At 48.6% G+C, this 18,433-nt stretch overlaps 1 protein-coding gene across 1 annotated transcript in view; it reads left to right on the top strand.

The window, feature by feature from the left end:
* Positions 1-14,797, top strand: part of tmprss6 (transmembrane serine protease 6) — a 35,541-nt gene extending 20,744 nt beyond the window's left edge. Inside the window, exons 11-18 of the mRNA XM_078430452.1 lie at positions 1,608-1,750; positions 3,744-3,842; positions 6,330-6,446; positions 7,279-7,395; positions 8,416-8,581; positions 10,273-10,544; positions 11,819-11,952; positions 13,341-14,797. Coding sequence (XP_078286578.1) covers positions 1,608-1,750; positions 3,744-3,842; positions 6,330-6,446; positions 7,279-7,395; positions 8,416-8,581; positions 10,273-10,544; positions 11,819-11,952; positions 13,341-13,499 — 1,207 coding nt within the window. The 3' untranslated portion in view covers positions 13,500-14,797. The remainder of the gene's footprint in view (positions 1-1,607; positions 1,751-3,743; positions 3,843-6,329; positions 6,447-7,278; positions 7,396-8,415; positions 8,582-10,272; positions 10,545-11,818; positions 11,953-13,340) is intronic.
* Positions 14,798-18,433: the final 3,636 nt, after the last annotated feature.

The following is an 18,433-nucleotide window of genomic DNA, read 5'->3' as shown; positions in this document are numbered from 1 at the left end:
GACGCCAGCCCTGGCAGAGTCCGTTCCCACTGTGCCCAACGAGAGTGGATGTGGAGAGGATGTTTCCACTAGTGGGAGAGTCCACTAGTGGGATGTGTTGCTGAGGCTTCATAAGGCACTGGTCAGGCCGCATTTGGAATATTGTGAGCAATTTTGGGCTCTACATCTGTGGAAGGATGTGCTGACCCAGGGGAGGGTTCAGAGGAGGTTTACAAGAATGATCCCAGGAATGAAAGGGTTAATTTATGATGAGCACTGGGCCTGTACTCGCTGGAGTTTAGAAGAAAGAGGGGGGACCTCATTGAAACATACTGAATAGTGAAAGGCTTGGATAGAGTGGATGTGGAGAGGATGTTTTCATTAGTGGGAGAGTCTAGAGGCCATAGCCACAGAATAAAAGGACATTCCTTTAGGAAGGAGATGAGGAGGAACTTCTTTCCTCAGAAGGTGGTGAATCTGTGGAATTCTTTGCCACAGAAGGCTGTGGAGGCCAAGTAAGTGGATATTCTTAAGACAGAGATAAATAGATTCTTGTGTAGGAAAGAACTGAGAATGCTGGTATAAATCGAAAGTAGACACAAAGTGCTGGACTAACAGTGAGGAGGTGACTGGAGGAGACTCACTGTGATGGATGTTTCTTTTTTTTGTTTTGTGTTGGTTTGTGATTGTGTGTGTTATTGCTTATTTTTATTGCTCTTATTGTTGGACTGTGGGTAATGGAATTTCGTCCAAAAGACTTGTTTTTTTGGATGACAATAAAGGCTATTCTGATTCTGATTCTGATTCTAACTCAGCGGGTCAGGCAGCATCTCAGTAGAGAAGGAATGGGCGACGTTTCAGGTTGAGGCCCTTCTACAGAGTCCTTCTTCAAGATAGACTCTTGTTCAGTAAGGGTGTCAGGAGTTATGGGTTAGGAGGGGGAGATATGTTGGGCATTGGTGAGACCACACCTGGAGTATTGCGTACAGTTTTGGTCTCCTAATCTGAGGAAAGACATTCTTGCCATAGAGGGAGTACAGAGAAGGTTCACCAGATTGATTCCAGGGATGGTAGGACTTTCATATGAAGAAAGACTGGATAGACTCGGCTTGTACTCGCTGGAATTTAGAAGATTGAGGGGAGATCTTATAGAAACTTACAAAATTCTTAAGGGGTTGGACAGGCTAGATGCAGGAAGATTGTTCCCGATGTTGGGGAAGTCCAGAACAAGGGGTCACAGTTTAAGGATAAGGGGGAAGTCTTTTAGGACCGAGATGAGAAAGTTTTTTTTTCACACAGAGAGTGGTGAATCTGTGGAATTCTCTGCCACAGAAGGTAGTTGAGACCAGTTCATTGGCTATATTTAAGAGGGAGTTAGATGTGGCCCTTGTGGCTAAAGGGATCAGGGGGTATGGAGAGAAGGCAGGTACAGGATACTGAGTTGGATGATCAGCCATGATCATATTGAATGGTGGTGCAGGCTCGAAGTGCCGAATGGCCTACTCCTGCACCTATTTTCTATGTTTCTATGATATATCAGCCAAGATTGAATGGTGAAGTAGGGCCGAATGGCCTAATCCTGCTCCTATCATTTGTGAATTGATGAAGGTGGCCTCCTCTCTCTCCAGTCTCTGTGGAAGGCGGGTATTGCAACCATACGCTGAGAGGATCTTCGCCGTGGCTCTCACTACCAAGGTGACCTTCAGCTCCAAGCTGCCCTTGACTGGGCCTGGAATCCAGTTCCACTACAGCCTCTTCAACCAGTCCCACCGTATGTACTATGTTTATTTTATTTTCTTCTCCAAAAACAAATTAATCAATTATTTACAATAATATGTACAATAATTTACTGTAGGTTAATTGGCTTGGTATGAAATAAATCAAAGCAAAACCCACCACAAGTCAAAGAAATGTACTAAACAAACTAGGAATAAAAACTGCAGATGCTGGTTTAAATCGAAGGTCGACACAAAATGCTGGAGTAACTCAGTGGGTCAGGCAGCATCTGAGGAGAGAAGGAATGGGTGACGTTTCGGGTTGAGACCCTTCATCAATCTGAAGAAACGTCACCCATTCCTTCTCTCCTGAGATGCTGCCTGACCCGCTGAGTTACTCCAGCATTTTGTGTCTACCTTCGCACTAAATAAGCTACCGTACAACTATATCACCATCCTTATTGAGGATGCCTACCACCCCCAGCGGTGCCCAGCGGTCCCGGAAATACCCCCGGGACCCCCGTGGACAGCCCGTGGTTCCCCTCCAGTGCTACTGGGCTTGGAAGTAACCCCAGAATCGTAACCCCGGAATTTAAAAAAATGATTTTAATCAACTATTCACAAAAATACATACAAAAATACACACAAACCCACCACCATAATACAAAATAAAGCAAATATTAGTAAATATCAGATCACTATTTCCCCATCCCTATTGAGGTAACATTCCACCCCACCCCCCCCTCCCGCGGTGCTAATCACACGTGGGGGCAAAGGGATGGCTCACGTCCAACCGGTGGAAGCCATGAAGTCTGGTTCATCAGTCCCAGGAGCTGAATTAGGCCAGAATTGGCTTGAGGGAGAAAAGAAATGCTTACGGTCATAAGTGGCATTTGGTGGTTCATTGTGTGACCAAATCACAGAGAACCAGTCTAGAGCAATGTATTTATTTCACAAAACGCTGGAGTAACTCAGCGGGTCAGGCAGCATCTCAGGAGAGAAGGAATGGGTGACGTTTCGGGTCGGGAACCTTCTTCAGACTGACCCGAAACGTCACCCATTCCTTCTCTCCTGAGATGCTGCCTGACCCGCTGAGTTACTCCAGCATTTTGTGAAATAAATACCTTCGATTTGTACCAGCATCTGCAGTTATTTTCCTAGTCTAGAGCAAGGCACTGCTTCTGTGCTATTACACGAGGAGACAAGACAAGACATGTCTGTTGCGCTGCTACAAGTAAGAATTTCATTATTCTGTTTCGGGACACTTGACAATAATATGTTTTTTACTTTTGACCCTTGGATCTTGGTGTGCAGTGGCATAGTTGATAAGTAACTGGACCATGAGAGACATGGATTAATGGTGTGGAGGTACAGTCAGATCCCACCTGGTGAATACAAATTCAGTTAATGGTCCCGATGTTGGGGGCAGTCCGGAACCAGGGGCCACACAGTTTAAGAATAAGGGGTCGGCCATTTAGGACTGAGATGAGGAAAAACTTCTTCACCCAGAGAAGAAGTTTTCTCCAGGTGCTCTGGTTTCTTCCCACACTCCAAAGACGTGCAGGTTTGTAGGTTAATTGGCTTCTGTAAATTGTCCATAGTGTGAAGGATAGAACTAATGTACGGGTGATGGCTGGTCAGCGCATATTCAGTGGGCCGAAGGGCCTACTTCCACACTGCATCTCCAAACTAAACTCTTCCCCCAGATTGTTTATTGCTCCAGATTCTGTCCGCAGTCTCTTGTGCTTCACGTTCTCAATCGGTTTGAGCTGTAAAAATACACCATGGCTAAAGTTAGACACAAAATGCAGGAGTAACTCAGCGGGACAGGCAGCATCTCTGAATAGAAGGAATAGGTGCCGTCAAGCTTCAGTCCGAAGAAGGGTCTCGACCGGAAACGTCACCCATTCCTTCTCTCCAGAGATGCTGCCTGTCCCCGCTGAGTTACTGCGGCACTCTGTGTCTATCTTGGGTGTAAACCGTCATCTGCAGTTCCTTCCTCCACAAATGGCACCATGGCATTGACTGTTTCTCTTTCCCTCGTTACAGCCTGCCCCAGCGGTGTCCTGTGTTTGGTGTCAGGTCTGTGCGTCCCAGAATGCGACGGGCTGAAGGACTGCAGCAACAACGTAGACGAGAGCAACTGCGGTAAAAGATGCATCCCACCTTTCACGGGGGGGGGGGAGAGTTTGTGCATCGCGCGGGTGGCGGGCTGTCAGAGCAGATGTACTTAAACAGTCCACCCCCTCCTGCTGAGATTCAAGAGAGAGTTGGAAATTATTAAGGGGTTGGACACGTTAGAGGCAGGAAACATGTTCCCAATGTTGGGGGAGTCCAGAACCAGGGGCCACAGTTTAAGAATAAGGGGTAGGCCATTTAGAACAGAGATGAGGAAAAACTTTTTCAGTCAGAGAGTTGTGAATCTATTATTCTCTGCCTCAGAGGGCAGTGGAGGCCAATTCTCTGAATGCATTCAAGAGAGAGCTAGATAGAGCACTTAAGGATAGCGGAGTCAAGGGGTATGGGGAGAAGGCAGGAACGGGGTACTGATTGAGAATGATCAGCCATGATCACATTGAATGTCGGTGCTGGCTCGAAGGGCCGAATGGCCTACTCCTGCACCTATTGTCTATATTCTATATTCTATATAGCTCTTGATTATTCCGAATTATTTCCATTACCACATATAATTGGAGACTAATGAGTGGAATTCTCTGCCAGTGGAATTCTCTGCTACAGAAGGCAGTGGAGGCCAATTGACTGGATGTATTCAAGAGAGAGTTAGATTTAGTTCCTCAGGCTAATGGAATCAAGGGATATGGGGAGAAAATAGGAACGGGGTACTGATTTTGGATGATCAGCCATAATCGTATTGAATGGCGGTGCTGGCTCGAAGGGCCGAATGGCCTCCTCCTGCACCTATTTTCTATGTTTCAATGCTCAAATCTCGCTGTGTCCTCACACCCTTCCCTCTCTGCGAAACCTGGCGGCACGGTGGCGCAGCAGAGAGCTACTGCGGAGAGCTACGGCCTGGGGATCTGGCGCTGTAAGGCGGCAACTGGACAGGTGTGAGGGCATGTTCCTGATTAGTTGCGGCACGGTGGCGCAGCGGTAGAGTTGCTGCCCCTTAGTGCCAGAGACCTGGGTTTGATCCTGACCACAGGTGCTGTTTGTACGGAGTTTGTACGTTCTCCCTGTGACCTGCGTGGCTTTTCTCCGGGTGCTCCGGTTTCCTCCCACACTCCAAAGACCTGCAGGTTTGTAGGTTAATTGGCTTGGTGTAAATGTAAAATTGTCCCTAGTGTGTGTAGGATAGCGTTAGTGTGCGGGGATCGCCAGTCGGCGCGGACTCGGTGGGCCGAAGGGCCTGTTTCCTCGCTGTATCTCCAAACTAAACTAAACTAAACTAAACCCTCCTGCTCACATCTCCCCACGGCCCTCACTCCGTCCCATTTTCCGGAACATTCTCCAAGTGCACAGCGCCCCGAGTTATCCAGGGTTGAAGTCCGGGAAGACGTGTCTTGTGTCGCCCACTCCCTCTTCTCCCTTCTCCCATCGGGCAAAAGATACAGAAGTGTGAAAACGCACACCTCCAGATTCAGGGACAGTTTCTTCCCGGCTGTTATCGGGCGACTGAACCATCCCACCACAACCAGAGAGCAGTGCTGAACTACTACCTACCTCATCGGGGACCCTCGGACTACCATCGATCGGGCTTTGTTGCCTTTACCTTGCACTAAACACTATTCCCTTATCATGGATCTAAACGCTGTAAATGGCTCGATTGCAATCTTTCTGCGGACTGGTTAGCACGCAACAAAAGGGGCAGTCACAGTGGCGCAGCGGGTAGAGTTGCTGCCTCGCAGCGCCGGAGACCCGGGTTCCATCCCGACTACGGGTGCTGTCTGTACGGAGTTTGTGCGTTCTCCCCGTGGATTTGCATGGGCTTTCTCGGAGATCTTCGGTTTCCTCCCACACTCCACAGATGTACAGGTTTGTAGGTTAATTGGCTTGGTTAATGTTTTTTTTTTTTAATTGTCCCTAGTGGGCGTAGGATAGTGTTAATGTGCGGGGATCGCTGGTCGGCGCGGACCCGGTGGGCCGAAAGGCCTGTTTCCGCGCTGTATCTCTAAAACTAAAAGCTCTTCGCTGCACCTCGGTACACGTGACAATTAACTGAACTGTAACCTGTAGAGTTTCTGCGGACCTTTCACCGTCCAGCGCAGCCTGGAACGTGGCAAGTTCAACAGCCTGACCGCGGGAGATGACGGCAGGGGAAGAGAAATGACATTCTGGCCTTCCATCACAGTGAGGAGGGGACTGGAGGAGACTCACTGTGATGGATGTTTCTTTTTATTTTGTGTTTTGTGTTGGTTGGGGTTGTGTAATTTGCTTATTTTATTGCTCTTATTGTTGGACTGTGGGTGACGAAATCTTGTCCAAAAGACTTGTTTCTCGGATGACAAATAAAGGTAATTCTGAATTCTGAATTCCAGAGACCCAGGTTCGATTCTGCCTACGGGTACGGTCGGTACGGAATTGCAACCTAAACTAAACTAAACTAAACAGAACAGAACGAAACTGAACTGAAGCAGGCTGCACTTCCTTTCATCCTGCCTCTCTTTCCCTCTCTAGTTTGTCCCGCACAGCACCAGTGCACGGGGGAAAGCTCATCCTGCCTGTCTCTGCACAAGGTGTGCAACCTGGTGAACGAGTGTGAGACTGGCACTGACGAGCAGCACTGCGATGGAGGTAGGTCAGCAGCAGCAGCAGCTCTGCAACACGAGGGGGGGTGGGCGACTACCACGACTTAGAATCGTACTTGCCTGAACGATCAGCCGCTATGGGTCACTAAACCAAACGTGGTTTGCTCAGTTAGTATTTTGATGTGGAATCAAGGGATACGGGGAGAAGGCAGGCACGGGTTACTGATTGTGGATGATCAGCCATGGTCACAATGAATGGCGGTGCTGGCTCGAAAGGACGAATGGCCTCCTCCTGCACCTATTTTCTATGATGTGTGTGCGTGTGCGAGCAAGTGTGTGTGTGTGAGCAAGTGTGTGTGTGTGGGAGAGAGTGTGCATGTGGGAAAGAGGTGTGTGTGTGAGCAAGTGCGCGTGTGAGCAAGTGTGTGTGTGAGCCGGTACGTGTGTGTGGGAGAGTGTGTGTGTGTGTGTGTGTGTGGAGTGTGTGGGGGGGGGGTGTATGTGTGAGAGTGTGGGAGAGAGTGTGCATGTGCGAGAGAGGTTTGTGTGTGAGCAAGTGTGTGAGGGAATTTGTGTACGTTTGTGTGCATGTGTGTGTCCGCGTGTGCACAAGTGTGTGTGCGCATGGGTATGTGTATGTACATGAAAGTGCTTGTGTGCATATCCATGTGCATGTGAATGGGTTTGTACATACTGTGTATGTGTATACGTGCATGCCTGCACATGTACATGCATGTGGATGTGTATATCTGTCCATGTGTGCTGTACATATGGGCGTGTGTGTGCGTGTGGACATTTGTATGCACATGTATTTGTATGCGTGCACACACTAACACTGCCTCTGTCTAACTGCGTGTGTTGGAATCGTCCCCCCGTAGCCGTTCCCTGCACCCCATTCACGTACCAGTGTGGTGACGGTTCTTGTGTGAAGAAGGCCAACCCGCAGTGTGACTACGAGAACGACTGCCTGGACAGCAGTGATGAGCAAAACTGCGGTAAGCAATTTGTAAGAAGGAACTGCAGACGCTGGTTTAAACGGAAGATAGACTCAAAAAGCTGGAGTAACTCAGCGGAACAGGCAGCATCTCTGGAGAGAAGGAATGGGTGGCATTCTTCAGTCTGAAGAAGGGTCTCGACCCGAAACGTCACCTATTCCTTTTCTCCAGAGTGGCCAAATATGGGGGGAAAGCAGGAACGGGGTATTGATTTTTGGACGATTAGCCATGACCAGAGTGAATGGCGGTGCTGGCTCGAACGGCCGAATGGCCTACTCCTGCACCTATTTTCAATGTTTCTAAGTCGTCTGACCCGCTGAGTTGCTCAGGCGTTTTGTGTCAATCTTCTGACCAAAATGTCCCCTGTAAGCTCAAGATAAGACACGAAAGGCTGGAGCAACTCAGCGGGACGGGCAGCATCTCTGGAGAGAAAGAATGGGTGACGATGTAAGAAAATAACTGCAGATGCTGGTACAAATCGAAGGTATTTATTCACAAAATGCTGGAGTAACTCAGCGGGTCAGGCAGCATCTCTGGAGAGAAGGAATGGGTGACGTTTCGGGTCGAGACCCTTCTTCAGATGTAAGCTCATCTCGTTTTGCCTTGATTTTGACCCAGCCACCCTCTTGAGTGGGACCCACGGCGCCAGGCAGAAGAGGGATCTGCCCGAGCCAGCTGCCTACCCCTTTTCCGGGGTTACATCCGCGCCCGGGTGGCGTTGGAGAGAGACCATGCGCTGCCCACGGGCACCCTGGAGAATTTCCGGGACCGCTGGGCACCGCGGGGGATTGGATGTATCCTGGATGGGGATTGTAATATGATTGTATAATAGTTTCAATTGGTATCTTTGTTTGTATAGTATTCTGGTGGTGGGTTCTGTTTTGGTTTTATTGTATTGTATATATTATTTTAATATTTGAATAAATATTTTTGATATAGGAAGGAACTCTAGAGTGGGGGGGGGGTAAAAGCTGCCCCTCGCTCGTGTCTCCGTTAATGAGTTGCCTCTTTTGTTGTCAGACTGCGGTCTTCAGATCAGCAAGAACAGGATCGTCGGAGGGACTAACTCCACGGAGGGGGAGTGGCCCTGGCAAGCCAGCCTCCAGGTTTACAGCAGGCACATCTGTGGTGGGACCCTCATCAACGAACGCTGGGTGCTGTCCGCAGCTCACTGTTTCCCCAGCAGGTACAGTCCAGAGTCAATGTTAATGTACTCACCCACCGACACAAAATGCTGGAGTACCCCGGCGGGGCAGGTAGCAGCTCTGGAGAGAAGGAACGAGATGCCGCCTGACCCGCTGAGTTACTCCAGCATTTTGTGTCTCTCTTCGAATAAACCAGCATTTGCTGTTCCTTCCTACACATATTAAATCACTCAACCCTTTACATGACCCACGCTAACGCTTCAAGTCACTGTGCGGTGGCGCAGCGGGAGAGTTGCTGCCTTACAGCGAATGCAGCGCCGGAGACTCAGGTTCGATCCTGACTACGGGCGCCGTCTGCACGGAGTTTGTACGTTCTCCCCGTGACCTGCGTGGGTTTTCTCCGAGATCTTCGGTTTCCTCCCACACTCCAAAGACGTACAGGTATGTAGGTTAATTGGCTGGGTAAAATGTAAAAATTGTCCCTAGTGTGTGAAGACTTGTGTTAATGTGCGGAGATCACTGTTCGGTACGGACTCGGTGGGCCAGAGGGCCAGTTTCCGCACTGTATCTCCAAACTCTAAAGTCATCAAATCTAGTTTATTATCTTATGTGGACATATGAGAAATTGTGAACGCAGCCCAGACCATCACACAAACCAATCTCCCTTCCGTTGACTCCATCTGCACCTCACGCTGCCTCGGCAAGGCCAGCAGCATCATCAAGGACCAGTCTCACCCCGGCCACTCCCTCTTCTCCCCTCTCCCGTCGGGCAAAAGGTACAGAAGTGTGAAAACGCACACCTCCAGATTCAGGGACAGTTTCTTCCCAGCTGTTATCAGGCAACTGAATCATCCTACCACAACCAGAGAGCGGTCCTGAACTACCTAACAACCTCTTTTGTGACCCTCGGACTATCCTTCGTCGGACATTCCCAGTACTAAACGTTCTTCCCTTTACCATGAATCTCTCTCTGTACACTGCAAATGGCTCAATTGTAATCCTCTATTGTCTTTCCGCTGACTGATTATCACGCAACAAAACCTTTTCATTGTACTATCAGTACACATGACAATAAACTAAACTATACTAAACCAAACAATTCCCCCATGAGTTACTCTCCCCACTCACTCTCACACCCAGGTCAGCCAGAGCCTGGCGAGAGGGGGCAATAAAATGCAATTGACCTGAAGCCTTAACTCCGAATCCTTCAGGATTGTGCTGGTCCCAGCCGGAATTGGGAAACTTAAAGTGTAGGAAGGAACTGCAAATGCTGGTTTGCATTGAAGATGGACACAAAATGCTGGAAGTAACTCATTGGGACAGGCAGCATCTCTGAAGAGAAGGAATGGGTGACGTTTCAGGTCGAGATAGAGATAAGGAAGGGTAATGTGTGAAAACGAGACATCAAGAGATGACAATGATCTATTCTACATTTTCCTTGATCCTCATCTCCTTTCACACCTTACCCTTCCATATCTCTGTGTCTCCCTCTCCCCTGACACTCAGTCTAAAGAAGGGTCTCGACCCGAAATGTCACACATTCCTTCTCTCCGGAGATGCTGCCTGTCCGGCTGAGATACTCCAGCATTTTGTGTCGATCTGGATAGTCTTAAATCCTTACATTTATTGATGGTGGTGTCAGGTTCATTATTGGCGCGGGTACGAAAAATGCTTTCCACTGTACCTCGGTGCACGTGAACAATAAACTAAAACCGAGACACTCCCCCGACAGCTATGCGCCGCCAGAACAGTGGACCATCAAACTGGGCAAGTTCAAGATGAGCAGCGTGGGCGTTAACGAGCTCAGCTTCAAGGTCCTGCGGATCATTGTGCACCCCTACTACAACCAGGAGACTTACAACTACGACGTGGCCCTTCTCGAGTTGGACCAGCCCGTGCCCATCGCGCCAACCTCCTTCCCCATCTGCCTACCTGCCAGGACGCACGTCTTCGAAGCCGGCCAGTTGTGCTGGGTCACGGGCTGGGGGCTGACGGAGGAGGATGGTGAGCGGGGTCATGTTTAGTTTACAGAATAGTTTAGTTTAGAGAAAGGGAGCGGAAACAGGCCCTTCGGCCCACCCAGTCCACGCCGACCTGCGATCCCCGCACACTAACACTATCCTACACACAAGTTCACAAGTTATAGGAGTAGAATTAGGCCGCCCGGCCCATCGAGTGACACTCGGCCATTCAATCGTGGCTGAACTCACACCCGGGACAATTTACAATTTTACAGAAACCAATGAACCTGCAAACCTGTCTGTCATGGGATCTCGAGAAAACCCACGCGGGGTCACGGGGAGAACGAACAGACAGCAGCCACGGTCAGGATAGAACCCTGGGTCTCTGGCGCTGTGAGGCAGCAACTCCACCGTGCCGTGCCACCCCCCCCCCCCCCCCACCAGAGCAAGTGTAACTTAGTAGGATGAGAGGGGATCTTATCAAAACATATAAGACTATTAAGGGGTTGGACACGTTAGAGGCAGGAAACATGTTCCCAATGTTGGGGGAGTCCAGAACCAGGAGCCACAGTTTAAGAATAAGGGGTAGGCCATTTAGAACAGAGATGAGGAAAAACTTTTTCAGTCAGAGAGTTGTGAATCTGTGGAATTCTCTGCCTCAGAGGGCAGTGGAGGCCAATTCTCTGAATACATTCAAGAGAGAGCTAGATAGAGCTCTTAAGGATAGCGGAGTCAGGGGGTATGGGGAGATAGCAGGAATGGGGTACTGATTGAGAATGATCAGCCATGATCACATTGAATGGCGGTGCTGGCTCGAAGGGCCGAATGGCCTACTCCTGCACCTATTGTCTATTGTAAGGTGTTGATCGAGTGGAAGATACTGCGTGGAAACAGGCCCTTCTGCCCCACCGAGACCATGCCGACCATCGATCACGCATCCACACTAGTTCTACGTTATCCCAATTTCTCACAGCACACACTCGGGGCAATTTACAGAGGGCCAATTAACCTACAAACACGCAGTGTTTTTTGGATGTGGTAGGAAACCGGAGCACCCGGAGAAAACCCACACGGTCACGGCAAGAGAGTACAACCTTTACACAGACAGAGGCGTGGCAGTACAGCTACAGCTAAGGTGTGGGGGGGGGGGAAGTTTTTTTAACATGGGGGGCAAGTTTTTTTTTAATACACAGAGGGTGGTGAGAGGGTGCCCTTCAATCTGTCACCGAATGTATCAAAGACACGCGCCAGGAGGTTGTACAGGACAGAACGCGGCGTAGGGAATCGGAAGAAAATCGGTCTCTTTGCTTCTTTCAGGGTCGCTGTCAGACGTTCTTCTGAAGGTGGACGTGAAACTGGTTGAACAGTCCACATGCGTGGAGGCCTACAACGACATCAGCCCCCGAATGCTCTGTGCCGGTTACGCTGACGGGGGGAAGGACGCTTGCCAGGTACTAGAAACGTTGAAAATAGGTGCAGGACTAGGCCGTTCGGCCCTTCGACCCAGCACCACCATTTAATGTGATCATGGCTAAAATCAGTACCCTGTTCCTGCTTTTTCCCCCATATCCCTTGAATCCGTTAGCCCCAAGAGCTATATCTAACTCTCTCTTGAAAACGTCCAGTGAATCGTCAGTCAGAGAGTTGTGAATCTGTGGAATTCTCTGCCTCAGAAGGCAGTGGAGGCCAATTCTCTGAATGCATTCAAGAGAGAGCTAGATAGAGCTCTTAAGGATAGCGGAGTCAGGGGGTATGGGGAGAAGGCAGGAACGGGGTACTGATTGAGAATGATCAGCCGTGATCACATTGAATGGCGGTGCTGGCTCGAAAGGCCGAGTGGCCTACTCATGCACCTATTGTCTATTGTCTAATCGGCCTCCACTGCCTTCTGTGGCAGAGAATTCCGCAGATTCACAACACTTTGTGTGAAAAAGCTTTTCGTCATCTCAGTCCTAAATATACTCCTTATTCTTAGACTGTGACCCCCTGGTTCTGGACTCCCCCAACATCAGGAACATTTTTCCTGCATCTAGCCTGTCCAATCCTTTAAGAGTTTTATATGTTTTGATAAGATCCCTTCTAAATTCCAGTCAACACCAGCCCAGTTGACCCATTCTTTCATCATACTGTATGTCCGCATTTCACATCCTTAGCATCTCGACTGCCAGGGTTATGTTACCATACTTTCACTATGAAGGTCTGACCTAGAATCAAGCCAACATCATCCATTCCCACAAGACATAGAAGACAGAGGAACAGAATTAGGCCATTCAGCCCATCGAGTCTGCTCCATCATTCAATCATGGCTGATCTATCTTTCCCATTCTCCTGCCTTCTGCCCATAATCTCTGACACCCATACTAATCAAGAATCTATCTATCTCTGCTTTAAATATATCCACTGACTTGGCCTCCACAAGCTTCTGTGGCAAATAATTCCACAGATCCATCACCCTCTGACGAAAGAAATTCCTCCTCATCTCCTTCCTAAAAGAACGTCCTTTAATTCTGAGGCTATGTCCTCGAGTCCTACTCTCCCACTAGTAGAATCTACCTCCCCACATCCACTCTATCCAAGCTTTTCATTATTCTGTACATTTCAATGAGGTCCGCCCTCATTCTTCTAAACTCCAGCGAGGACAGGCCCACTGTCATCAAACGCTCATCATATGTTAACCCATTCATTCCTGTGATCGTTCGTGTAGACCTCCTCTGGACCCTCTCGGGAGCCAGCACATCTCTCCTCAGATACTCTCCTCAGATAATTGCTCACAACATTGGGCCTCCTGTCCAAACCTCTCCTCGTCCACGATCGATGTTGTTGTCTGTCCTGTCCACAGGGAGATTCTGGCGGACCACTGGTGTGCGAGGAGACCAGCGGGAGATGGTTCCTGGCTGGGATCGTGAGTTTTGGCTACGGCTGTGCCCAACCAGATTACTACGGCGTCTACACACGGGTGACCAGGGTTGTCAGCTGGATTCACAGCATCGCCTGGTAACCAAAGAGAATCCTCCATGCACCGGCTCCTAACCACGAGGGCTGACGTCACACAGGACCGCTATGAAGTCACCACAAGGCTGCGCACCTTTTGATGATATCAGCAAACGAAGGTCACTGCTCAACAGCTTTTGATGATATCAGCATAAGAAGGTCAATGCTCAACACCTTTCAATGATGTCAGTATAAGGACATCAACATCTTTTGATGATGTCAGCATTGGAAGGTCAACACTCAGCACCTTTTGATGATGTCAGCACTGGATGGTCAATGCTCAACACCTTCTGATGATGTCAGCAGAAGGTCAACACCTTTTGCTGATGTCAGCACAGGATGGTCATCACGCCTTTTGTAAATAACCTATGAAGCCAATGAGTCCACTTGATCGACCCGCCCATTCTGATGGGTCATCAGTGATGTGGCGGGGAGTTGGGACAGCTTTTAACCAATTTATCCATCTATATTTTTGAGAACCATGATTGTGGGGCATCAACAACTGCCAGGGTAGCAAGTTATACATCTAATAGTATAAGAAAATAACTGCAGATGCTGATCGATTTATTCACAAAATGCTGGAGTAACTCAGCAGGTCAGGCAGCATCTCGGGAGAGAAGGAATGGGTGACGTTTCGGGTCTGAAGAAGGGTCTGAAGAAGGGTCTCGACCCGAAACGTCACCCATTCCTTCTCTCCCGAGATGCTGCCTGACCTGCTGAGTTACTCCAGCATTTTGTGAATAAATCAAGTTATACATCTAACCCTGGACTCCATCCTACCAGAACCTAGAGCCTTGGATTTTGTCTCCATGATGTGTAAACGGATGCACTGCAGAGGGAGTGAAGGTCAGGGAGGACCTATATTCCAAGGGTCAGCTCTCCCTCCTAAGTTTTATCCAACACCGACCACACCACACTACCTACCAAAATTCAACTGCCATCAATGTTGTACTTTGCAGATTAAACCCCACCCTCAATAAGCTTGGGACTGAGCTGAATGTTTCCTCACCCTCTCCCTGGGAAGCTTGACTTTTAAGCAGAAGTCTCTCCCTTGTTCTGGAATCCCCAACTAGGGGGAACACCTCAGTTAGATCGTGCCTTAATCTTCCGAACTCTGGAGTCGAGGTTAGAAGATATTTCATGCAGAGCCTGGGGCAATGTGTCTTGTGGTCTCTATATGAATCATTTCGTATTAAGTTTCCAAGACACAGCTTAATGTAGTGGATGAGAGAGACAGTAGACGTGGATATTTCAGGAATTAAAGCACAATTGAAAAATTTGCCGATAGTTTAAATAAATGATCAAAATGTGTTTTGTTTTTTGGCTGAATCATTTCATTGTTCACATCCACTGTTCAAGACTGTCAGGATACCCTGCATTGTGAGGCAGCAGATGATACACTCTGCGACCACTCCATACCTTTCATGTTGGAGGGCTGGGGGCTGGTGGAATCAAGGGACATGGGGAGAAGTTGGGCACAGGTTACTGATTGTGGATGATCAGCCATGATCACAATGAATGGCGGTGCTGGCTCAAAGGGCACCTATTTTCTATGTTGGGAGGCAAAAGATGGGCATCTCTCACCTGCCTCCTTTAAGTTGACCCCTCTATTATCGAAGCCCATCTTCTAGTGTGGGAGGTACAGTCTTGGGCTATGTCCAATCCCTCAGTCAAGGACACTGTGTCACACATCATCTCTGGAGAAGAGGACTAGGCCACGGTTCAGGTCGAGACCCTCCTTCAGACTGAGAGTCAGGGGAGAGGTACACTGGGGTTATGAGAAAGGTCCAGAACAGATCAAAGCACCGATAGCCAAGAAGCCCACAATGATCCATTACTGGCTGTGGCAGAGGTGATACGAACAGTGAAACTGGCATGACAACCAGGGTGGGAGATTCCCCTTCTCTCTGTCCCTGCCCCACCCTAGCTGTCCACTGTTCATATCCCTTCGTTATCACCTCTGCCACAGCAAACAATGGACCATTGCGGGGCCTTTGGTCATCAGTGCCAGCTCTGATTTGCTGAACTTGTCCTATGTACACAACTGACCAGCAAACTAGGACAAACTTCAGTAAATGTTTAACCCTAGTAGCCTATGCTGGAGTGTTGCAACCAAGGGCAGGTGCTGGAATGTTAAGCAAAAACACAAAGCACTGGAGGACGTTTCTCCAGCACTTTGTGTTTCAAAGTTTAGTTTAGTCTTGAAGAAGGGTCTCGACCTGAAACGTCACCCATTCCTTTTCTCCAGAGACGTTGCCTGACCCGCTGAGTTACTCCAACATTTTGTGTCCATCTTCAGTTTTAACCAGCATCTGCAGTTCCTTCCGACACTGTGACACAGTTGTCCAGAGGAGATCTCCCCGGTATCCCGTCATAGGGCAGGTGGGCTTCGGAAAGGTAATGTCAAAGGAAGACTGTCTGCCAAAGATGTCCATGAATCTTAGACCTCACGAACCTCTTGGACCTCATAGACCATGTGGGCTTCTTTCAGGTGCTCTGGTTTCCTCCCACACTCCAAGACATGAGGGTGTGCAGTGTTAATTGGCCGAATTGATGGAGGGAATTTTTCTGCTTTGCCAAACCAAATATTCATTGCCCGAGGCAACTATTAACTTAAATTGGCCAATGCCCTTGGTTGCAACACTCCAGCATAGGCTGCTCGGGTTAAACATTTACTGAAGTTCCTCCAAGTTTGCTGGTCAGTTGTGTACATAGGACAAGTGCAGCAAAGGCTGATTTATTAATGCCACCAACACAATGACAGCATGTAAACCACCCCAGATATATTACAGGTTAGGCAGGGGTTCACTTGCACCTCCTCCAACCTCATCTACTGTATCCGTTGTTCAAGGTGTGCTCTCTTATACATCAGCACCAAACGTAGACTGGGTGATCGCTTCGCTGAACACCTTCGCTCAGTCTGCCTGGGCCTACCTGATCTCCCGGTTGCCCAGCACTTTTATTTCCCCCTCCCATTTCCACACTGACCTTTCTGTCCTGGGCCTCCTCCATTATCAGAGTGAGGTTGAAGAAATGGTCTCGACCCGAAACGTCACCCATTCCTTCTCTCCAGAGACGCTGCCTGTCCTGCTGAGTTACTCCAGCATTTTGGGTCTATCTTCGACAATAAAACACTCCCGACTCTTGAGAACATGGACCGGGGAGTTTTTGGGTTGGGACCTTTCTTCAAACTGATTGTAGTGGAGGGGAGAAAGCAGGAACAGTGGCTATAACGACAAGCACTTAATCGCACAGGGTAAGAAAACATTTGCATTTTTACACAAAATGCTGGAGTAACTCAGCAGGACAGACAGCATCTCTGGAGAGAACAAATGGGAGACGTTTCGGGGGCTAGACCCTTCTTCAGACTGAACACCAGTCTGAAGAAGGGTCTTGACCAGAAACATCATCCATTCCTTCTCTCCTGAGATGCTGCCTGTCCCGCTGAGTTACTCCAGCATTTTGTGTCTATCTTCAGTTTAAACCGGCATCTGCAGTTCCTTCCTATACATTTGCATTTATCCAGTTCACTCTCTCAGACACATCAACACGTCACAGTCCATAATGTGCACTGGTCCGTGCAGGAAGACACACTGAGCACTGCAAGGGGATCTACCAAAGGTTAATTGGTTTACTGCTGCTGTTTGAGCGATGAAGATCATCGCAGGATAACACTCTGCGATAGCAAGAGTTTTACCCATCCCAGTTTTGAATAAACAGAAGAAAGGGAAACTCGACCATATGGCGAACAACTAACTTACTCAAAGCTTTGCTGCACTTGTCCTATGTACACAACTGACCAGCAAACTAGGACGAACTGCAGTAAATGTTTAACCCTAGCAGCCTATGCTGGAGTGTTGCAACCAAGGGCAGGTGCTGGAATGTTGAGCAAAAACAAAAAGCACTGGAGGACTTTTCTCCAGCACTTCGTGTTTCAAAGTTTAGTTTAGTCTTGAAGAAGGGTCTCGACCTGAAACGTCACCTATTCCTTTTCTCCAGAGTTACTGTCTGACCCGCTGTGTTACTCCAGCTTTGTGTCCCATTTAGTTCGGTTTAGTTTAGTTTAGAGATAGTGTGTGGAAACAGGCCCTTCTGCTCACCGAGTCTACGCCAACCAGCGATCATCTATACACTAGTTCTATCCGACAAGCTAGGGTCAATTCACAGAAGCCAATTAACCTACAAAGCTGCACGTCTTTGGAGTGTGGGGGAAACTGGAGCATCCGGAGAAAACCCACGCAGTCACGGGGAGAACGTACAAACTCCATGCAGACAGCACCTGTGGTTAGGATCGAACCCGTGTCTCTAGTTCTGTAAGGTAGCAACTCTACTGCTGCGCGTTAGAATGGATGCAGGTGACCCCTGGTGGACATGGTCAATAATGCAGCAGTTGCCATGAAGCCTTGTTCCTCCAGCAGTTTGTTTTTGTTTTGCTCCAGATTCCAGCATCAGCAGTCTTTTGTCTCTCCAATATTCTGACGGCACTCTACACAAGGTTAGGAGAGGATGAGGGTCAGCTGGAAACGTAATGTCAAAGGAAGACCAACCGCCAAAGATATCCATGTAGAAGGATCGAGCAGGTCAGTATTAGGTCCTTGAATAGCGGATGGAGAGAACCCATTGCTAGGTGGAGAGTCTGGATCAAGTCGACATTGTCTGCAAATTAGAGGCATTCAAGATTGGAGTTAGAAAACCTCCCTAGAGGGTAGATGAATCTTAGACCTCACGAACAGCTGGGACAACTACTAACTCATAAAGTCTGAAGAAGGGTCCTAACATGACCCGACCGTGTCCATTTTCTCCTTAAATGCTGCATGACCCAGCATTGAGTTACCCACCCGAGTTACCCCAGCATTGTGTGTTTATCTTTACCAATTCTTAACATTTGAGATTGTCATATATAATGAAGTCCACCCAAGATTGGTATATGGAAGGTAGACA

This window comes from Rhinoraja longicauda, chromosome 40, assembly GCF_053455715.1.
Source record: "Rhinoraja longicauda isolate Sanriku21f chromosome 40, sRhiLon1.1, whole genome shotgun sequence".
Lineage (NCBI taxonomy): Eukaryota > Metazoa > Chordata > Chondrichthyes > Rajiformes > Arhynchobatidae > Rhinoraja > Rhinoraja longicauda.
This window is presented reverse-complemented; position numbering and strand designations above follow the sequence as displayed.